Below are 9,102 nucleotides of genomic sequence, written 5' to 3'. Positions count from 1 at the left end.
CAGCACATGTCTATAAAAGATGTTTAAAAGACAACTTAAAGACTTCTTACCATCCTTTAAATATTTTTAAGATGTCTTTCGGTCTTCTTGTATTGTCCAAGATATTAATTGCAGAATCATTATGAATATAATTACATTAAATACATTTTAAATAAATGTTTACGATTTGTATATTTTGTATACTTTTACATCTATTAAATCCAATTCACAGTTACTTAGAGCTGATAAGTTAAGAGCTGATTATTTAATTGACACATTCGTTGAATGCGATTAATATTACAAAAGATATTAAAAAGTTTTTCAAAAATGTCGATAATTTCTTACAAGTCTTTACGTATATTATTATTTCTTTTTGCGAAGCTAATAACTAATTTGTTTTTATATTTTAGAAATAATATTTTTTATACTATTTTATAGAAACAAATACTATTTTAGAAATAATATTATTTTTTATACTATTTTATAGAAACAAATACTATTTTAGAAATAACATTATATATAAAAAAAATTTTTTCTCATTTTTGAATATAATTTTTTCATATTTTTAAGTAATCAGCATGTACATCATATCCAATTTCGGCGCATCTTCTGGTGCGCACCGATTTTGGAGTCACAAGTCTTTCAAAGCTAAGTTACCATTAAGAATTTTACTTCTACTATGCTACAGCTCAAGTGTACAGGTACATTGCATATAGAATTATTTTATGATTATTATAGAAATATATAAAAATGCCTATATTTACAGAAACATTTTTTACATGTTACAAAAGTATGAAAATAAATATTTGTTTTTCGATTTAAAAATCTTATAATACAAATAAATAAATGAATCTTACATAAACAAAATTTTCTTAAAATTTTTTTTTCTTTTAATTAAAAAATTTTATTTATTCTCTCTAAGTTTTTTTCTTTAATTATCAAGATATTCCAGACAAAATTAAAAGTATAAAAAAATGTCCAATACCAATTCGACAAAAATCGATTTTAAATGGATTAGAAAAGTAAATATGTAATAAATAATATTTTATATATTATATTTTTTCGATAACATAATATTTTGCTTCATAGAAATGTCTTTGCTATTCATAGAATAGACTAGGTTTGTGGGTGAAAAATCATCGTATGCATCACAAATATTGTGACACTGATGCTGATCCTCACAATACTGAGCGTGGATTCTTTTTTACGCATATTGGTTGGATAATGATGAAGGAACATCCGAAATTTATTGAAAAAAGCAAACAGATCAATATGTCAGATTTTCTGTCGGATCCTGTCGTAGTTTTTGGCGAAAAGTAAAGAATATTTTCTTTATTTTATAACGAATTACAGAATAAATTTGTATTTTTTTACATATTGTATAATAACATAAATGAATATCGGCAAATGTATTCTTGAGATATGTAATGCAACAATTTTATTTCTTATAAGTGAATCATAATCTCATTTTTTTCTAAATTCAAAATTATGAAGAATTACTATATAAGAAAAAGAATTTCAAAGAATTTCTTAATACATATTTAGTGAAATGCATAGACGGCACTCGAATGATTTCAAAACATTTACAGTAGTATTTTTATAGATATTATTTATCACTTCAACTCTTCTTTGGCTTCATTCTACCTACAATAATACCCGTATATTTCTGGAACGAGACTTGGGCCAGAGCCATAATATCGCAAGTATTTATACGATACATTATCACTCTGCACACCGTGTGGACCATCAATAGCATCGCTCATGCGTTGGGTACTAGACCATATGATAAGTATGTAATTCGCACGTTTAATTACGATATCCAGAATTTCATCTGTGCGCGATTAACAATAAATTCTAAAACTTTAACATAATTGTTTGCATAATAACAAATAATTACTTTATATAATACAAAGCGCATTATTATATTGTTAAAATTTTCTTCGGAAAATAATGTTTTATTTATATAGCGGCCTTAGTGTAATTTTTGTGACATAATTATATAAGGCTTAATGTTTAGTCTCATTATATTGAAATCGTTTGATAAAATGTTTTCGTTTTTAGAAACATAAAACCGACGGATAATAATATTATCAATTACTTGACATTGGGAGAAGGATATCACAATTATCATCACGTGTTTCCCTGGGATTACAGAGCGGCGGAAATAGGAAACAATAGAATGAATTATACCTCATTCTTTATCGATATGTTTGCAAAATTAGGATTAGCCTATGATCTTAAGTATCCGTCCATGGATTTGATAAAGAAAACCGTATTAAAGAGAGGTGACAGAACACATCTCATGTTATCCAAAATGGGACCAAAATCTGATTAATTATATAGCCGAAAAAAAATAGAGCACGAAACATAAAAAAAAGAAATATAACCGAAGAAAAAAATAACAAATACATCTGTTGACATATATTTTGGTTGAGAACGCATCTTGCTATAATCTTTACACTTGTTTTTGTTGAAAATACAATTGGTAATTTAAGTATGAAATACAAATTAATGAAATATGTCAATGATTAATGCGTAATGTTATTGTTATATTAGGAAATACTTTACGTGTGATCTTATCCAACGAATTCTTTACATGAATAGTCACACGGCGTACCTAATTTTACGTATACGTACCGTTACGGTTTGGGTTAGGTTATATCTTCTGGAAGTGGAGTCCCCCCGCAGGGGAGACGGAACCCACTACAAAGGAATCTACAAAGGAATTTTCTTCTCAAACCAAGATTTAATTCCAAGTTTTGTCCATAAATTTTAATAATTGTATTGCTTGCTGCGTAAAGTTGGTATGTGCTCAACCCCAACGAGCCTTTTAATAGATTACGTGGATATATACTGATCCCGTACCTATTAAATATTGCTTCTTAATTTTTATGTCTGTTACGATAAGGCGGCGGGGTCGTGGGTCAGTGTCGTTGGCCGCCATCATCGACTGTCCTTGTTTTCTTTTTTAAAATTACAAAGTTGTGTACTTTTTCATATTGTTTTTAAATCTACGATGATAAAAGCGTTGTCCATCATCAATCCTATTACGACTTTGTGATCGTTTTCTCACTACTCGATTCCTGGATCGACTTCTTAAACGGAATTGCCCTTTAACTTGCTGGGTCAATTTTGCTAACTGTTGCGTGAGTGTTTTTATTTGGTCTTCTAATGAAGAGCTTGCGGCGATAGGTGCAGTTGCAGTTGCTACCACAATTCGGCTAGTGACTTCCGCAATACAATCAGCTTGTTCGGCGACGTCTTTCAACCTGTCTTCAATCTTAATTGCTAAAATGACTTGCATCTGAGAAAGTAACCGTTCTAACCATAAGGTTCGCAGAAGTTGCTCCGAAATGTTTGTACCGGCAAGTGTCCGCAAATGTCGCAAGAATTGGGAGGGTTTTCGGTCACCGAGTTCCTCATGCTCCAGTAATTGACGAATTCGCTGCCCCTGTCAGAAAGTCTTTTAATTAATGCTTTTTTTAAGGCTTCATATTTTCCTTCAGCGGGAGGCGATATCTCTTACTTCCCGTGCATACTTGGTTTCCATGTATGCAAGCACATAAGAATATTTCGTTCCATCTTGTGTTATTCTTCCTAGGGTGAATTGCCCCTCTAACTGAGCAAACCAGAGTTCAGGCTTTTTTGGCCAAAAGGGAAGTGCTTTAATAACCAGATTAGTTGGTTGTCACCCTCCATGATCACGTCGGGATCACCAATTTGTCGAGGTATTTTTCTTTTATTTTTCTTTAACAAATTAATTGTATTTATTAAAACATATTTACATGGGACATTTTTCTCTATATGTTCTAATTGGATGGGTTTTCGTATATTTAATAGGACCAAATCTATTTGATTCAGTCTGAGTCTCCTTATCTATTTTATTACTCCCGAAGAGATTTCAAAGCACTCTTAATGTTGGAGGAGGAGATTGTTTCGGGATTTATTTTTTATATCAAAATATGTCAGATTAAAATATAAAATAACTCAAAAACTACTTAATGAAAAAATACTTTATTATAGTGTTTTGGAAAGCTCTCGATGTCAGCTACAAGAATACTAAATAAAAAATGGGGGTTTCCCTTTAAGATTTTAAAGTTGACCTTCACATGACCTTCAAATGATTTTCCAAGGTCAAATCATTGTCACCACCTTATGGCCCCCTTGAAACCACACAACTTTTGTTTGAAACATTTTTCGATTTAGTGTTTCTGAGATATTTGAGTGGGTCCTTTAAAATGGGACACTCTGTATATATATATATATATATATATATTTGTTCGGGAGTCGACCTCGACGAGATCGCCCGAATCTTGAGAGAGACGCTCAGAAATGAGCGAGAAGCGGTGTGTAACGCGAATCCGTAGATTCGCTGGAGGATAAGGTGTTGATAGACAAGATTTGAATGCAGATTATTTTGATTTATCTTTATTTAGTATAATAGGAGCGAGCGGCGGCACGTATTCCGCGATTTCGACGGAAATCTTGATTGTCCTGTTAATTACTGCCCTTTTGCGCGGTTCGGAAATCTTGATGAAGAGCTTCTTGCTAGAAACTCTCGCGATAACGGAAATCTTGACCGCGAACGCTGGATGGAATTTAGCGCGAGGCAGAGGACATTCGCGATGCGAATAACGAGCGTCGACTCTCGAACTCCAAACAATTAACTTTCACAATGTCTTAGCACGAAAAGAGAAAATAATACAGAGTGAGGTTTTCCCGAATTGACCGCCGTGAGAATATGTGCGCGATCGGATGCGAGACAATTCGGAACGATTCTGAAACGAGTAAGCCACTGTAATTCCGATACGAGCGAGAATAGAGAAAGAAAGTTGATTGAGCTCGATGAACATCGACCGGCTCGAAACGTCGTACAGGCAGACTAAATCGACAGACCGCGGAAACTCGCGCTCTGCCGATGGAAATAACAGGGTTTTTTCGACTTCAAACCTTCGAGATCCAGCTGTTTGTCACAGTTTTTCATTTCGAATATCACGCGATCACGCGCTGATCGGCTGATCGACGGTGTTTACCCTTGCTCGTGTTTTCATTTCGGCTCTTACCGTTCAGATTTGAATTTACAGTTTAAATTTATCGATTAAATTCAACGTTTCAATCTTGAACAATATTTATATATTTATATTATATGTATGTATGTATGTAATGTTTTATTGGTCCCCTAAGGGTTTCAAGGCGCTTTTAAGGAGCGTATCCGAACCTTTACAAAACTCCAACTTCTTTCTACTTCCTCTCTCTTATACCTCTTACTTCATCCTCCATCTCTCCTTCCTCTCGTCCCATGTCCATTCCTTTCCGTCTATCCAAATCCTTCTGTTGCTTACCACCACGCTTCTTCCGCATCCTCTTTCCATCTTCGCTTTTTCTACCATTCTCCATCTCATTCTTCTCTCCTCCATCGTTAAGTCCTCGTCCACGCCTATCTTCCACAATCTCCTTATCTCACTCCTTTTCTCCAATATCTCCTCCTTGTCCTCTTCTTTATCCATTTCCATTAATAATACCTTCCCCCCCTCCCCTATTCTTTCCACTACCCCTCTCATTTTTACCCTTCTTCCCAATACCTCTTCCATTACTTCTACCAAAACCTCCTTTCTCTCCTCCGGCTCTTTTCCTTCCACGCCTCTCCACACTACAATTCCTTTCCTTCTTTCTTCTAGTCCTCCTCTTGTCCCTTCTTCCTCTTTTCTTCTCTCTTCTATGTCCCTTCCTTCTCTCCTGCTCATCTTCTCTTCCTTCGCCTTTCTTTCCTCACCTCACTCCCTTCTTCTTTCCCTCCATTCCTCTCTTCTTCTCTCTCCTCCTCTCTTCTCCTCCTCGTCCTTTCCCTCTCCTCGTCCTCCTTTCTACTTCTTGTCTCCTTCTTCTCTCTTCCAATTCTTTCTCTTCTCTCTCCTCCTGTACCTTCTACCGTGCTCTCCTCTATCCCTTCCTTCCTCTCTCTCCCTCCTCTTCCTCTGTCTCTTCTTTTTTCCTCTCTTCTCCCGACCTGCTCATCCTCTTCTCCCTCCTTCTCTCTCTCTCTCTCTCTCTCTCTCTCTCTCTCTCTCTCTCTTTCTCTTTCACTGCCTGTCTCTTCTGATTCCTCTCTCCTTTCATCTTTTTTCGCCACAATTCTTTCCTTCACTGCTATCCTTGCATCCCCTATCCCCCTCTTCTCTCCTCTTCCCTGCTCCCTCGCCTCCTCTCTCCCTTCTTCATCTTCCTCTTCACTTTTCTCTTCCTGCTCCTGCGATACCGCTGTTTCCTCCTCCTTTTCTCTCCTTCCTCTCGCTTTCTCTTCTCTCCATAATTTCAGCTCCTTCCTTATTCCCCCTACCTCCATCACCAGCTCCTTCAACCACTTTTCCATGTCCTCCATCTGTTTTTCTTTCCTCCCAATTCCTTTTCCCAACCTTCTTACTTCTCTCCCTTTCTTTCTTTCCTCTCACTCTCCCTTCCTCCTTTATCACCTTCCTTCTCCTTCCCTCCCGTTCTCTTCCGTTCTTCTCACACGCTTTCTAATCTTCTATTCCGCCTCTCTCTCCTTTCACTTCCTTCATTTCCTTTCTCACAACGCACTTTATCCTTTCCAGCCTTTCCATCCACTACCTTTCTCCTAATCTAGCTTCTACTGCATTGTTTCTATATCGATCTATGACCTGCTCGATCCATCTCGGTCCTCTGACGCCCTCTCTTGAGCCTTCCACGCCAACTACTACTCTTCCTTACCCGCTCCATCCTCTTCCTTACCGACTTTCCTTCTACTTTCTGTTACCTTTCCACACTTCCCGTGCTTTCCTTTTTCTCGTTCTTCTCCCCCTCTCTTTCTCTCCCCCAACAATCTAACCTATATAGAGGTAAAGTGGAGTAGTCTGGACTACTCCAACTCTCCCCTTATTCGTACGTGTGCGCCTCATTCTTCCCTTCTTACTCATCCCCTTTCTGACTCTCTCCCTCTTCTTTGAATCCTCTCCTCCTCACTTTCTTGACGAGTAACGATTACACGTGTTATTCCTTTCAACCACCATCTTGCCCCTCTCTGTATATATTATATATATGTATGTATTTATTATATATATATATATATATATATATATAATTATATATAATTATATATAATTATATATATTTATATATAATTATATATATTTATATATAAATATATATATTATATATAAATATATATAATTATATCTAATACATGGACCATTTTCTTCGGGTTGCTAAAAAAAAAGGGATGAAATTTAATCAATGAATGGATATGCATTATGTACACAATATAGTGCTCATAATTTGAGCAAACGTGAAATAAAGTTTATAGTTTTATTGATCTCCTTTTTGCTCTAAATATTCTAAACATCTATGCTACGTTTTTATTCTGTAAATTTTTTTATTTAAATCTGTTTTTCGATATCTTGAAATTTAAAATTCGGAAATCTTTTTCGTCTCTTAATAATAATGCTACATTTTATGTCTTATAATCGTCTTAATAATTGTTCTTACATAATAATGATACATTTATATAGTCATAATTTATTTTAGAGAGAAAACTTTTTTTTTAACAGCAAATTTCTAAATAATGATGTTGAAATTTTGAATAATTAAACCAATCTTGCTATACTACGATTAAGTCATTGATTATTTAAAAAAACTTTTATTTTATACATACTTACTTGGAAAACTATAAAAAATTTATAATTGTACGACTGTTTTTTTTTTCTATACATTTTATGCTAAACTTTCCGTTGTTTCAAAAATAGTTTCTAAAATTTCATTTTCTGTCATTTTAATTACATATATATATGTATATGTAACACTGAAATAAAGTTCTGGTATCTCTTTTCAGAATTATTTGAATTTGTGAAAGATGGAAAAAAAATCCATATGTCAGCGTTGATGCTGAAGAAGAAATTGTTATCTCTGGCATTGCCGGACGATTTCCTAATTGTAACAATATAAAAGAATTTCAGGACAATCTTTTCAATAAAATGGATCTTGGTTCGAGCGATCATCAACGCTGGAACACCTATAATGAAATATTTTCTCAAAACTATCTGGGGAAAAAGTTCACATATAATTACATACACAAATAAATAAAATTACATATATAAAATATATCTTTACAAATATTTTAGTATAATTTGTTATCCATGACTTAATAGTGTGACAATATTATATTTATCCAAATTATTTTAAATTTTGACAGTTATCTTCGAGATCCCTCCTCGAATAGGAAAAATCAATAATATAGAAAAATTTGACGCAGAATTCTTTGATATATCGGCCGAAGAAGTTCATGTGATTGATTCTGGATACAGAATGTTATTTGAGCATACCTATGAAGCAATTCTTGATGCGGGTGTAAATCCTGCAGAATTACAAGGAACTAATACAAGCGTTATTACAGCAATAACTATTTGTGATTCACATCAGCCATTAATAGCCGAAAAACCTCACGTATGTGATTCATATTGATTATTCAGTAACTTAATATCAGAAATTGATAAAACAAACGCGCTCTTAAAAGTATATAAATATATTATTATGTATACAAAGATATTGCTAAATATGGAGAAAATATTTATATGAAATATTTATATATGTATATAAGTTGTCCGATAATGTTTGACACACCTGAAGTGTGAAGGTAGATTGGCTCAAACTGAATTGGAAAATCCTGAATCATTTTTTTTTATAACTCTTAATAAAAGAGTTATTATTGAGTAAAGTCTGGCCAATGAGCGCCATTTAGTACGTCAGTGAGCCGCGCGCCGTGAAGTGTGCACCGCTGCATACTACCAAGTTCGCGGCTCACCGACGTGCGTCCGGCTAAAAGTCGGCGCTGATTAATCAGACTTTATTCAATAATAATTTCTTTATTAAGCGTTATAAAAAAATGGTACAGGACTTTTCTTTTCAGTTTGGCTCAATCTACCTTCACACTTCGGATGTATCAAAAATTACCGGACATCCTGTATATAAAAACTGTATCATGGTTGCTAATAGATTGCTGGACTACCCATTCTTGATAAAGGCATGATAGCAAGCAGAATTTCTTATTGGCTCGGTATTACTGGACCATCGTATAATATTGACAGTGCATGTAGCTCGAGTCATTTCGCT

The 9,102-nt window shown here is 34.4% G+C and overlaps 1 protein-coding gene across 1 annotated transcript; it reads left to right on the top strand.

Moving 5' to 3' along the window:
- Positions 1 to 557: 557 nt before the first annotated feature.
- On the top strand, positions 558 to 2,350 carry LOC138943791 (acyl-CoA Delta-9 desaturase-like). Its single transcript, XM_070314731.1, has 4 exons — positions 558 to 680; positions 1,090 to 1,295; positions 1,583 to 1,768; positions 2,041 to 2,350. The coding sequence occupies exons 1-4, from the start codon at positions 558 to 560 to the stop codon at positions 2,312 to 2,314; spliced, it is 789 nt and encodes a 262-aa protein (XP_070170832.1). The 3' UTR covers positions 2,315 to 2,350.
- The last annotated feature ends 6,752 nt before the right edge of the window (positions 2,351 to 9,102 follow it).

The sequence above is a fragment of the Polyergus mexicanus genome, unplaced genomic scaffold, assembly GCF_030449975.1.
Source record: "Polyergus mexicanus isolate NDT 795.1 unplaced genomic scaffold, iyPolMexi1.0 SCAF_40, whole genome shotgun sequence".
NCBI classification, from domain to species: Eukaryota; Metazoa; Arthropoda; class Insecta; order Hymenoptera; family Formicidae; genus Polyergus; species Polyergus mexicanus.
This window is presented reverse-complemented; position numbering and strand designations above follow the sequence as displayed.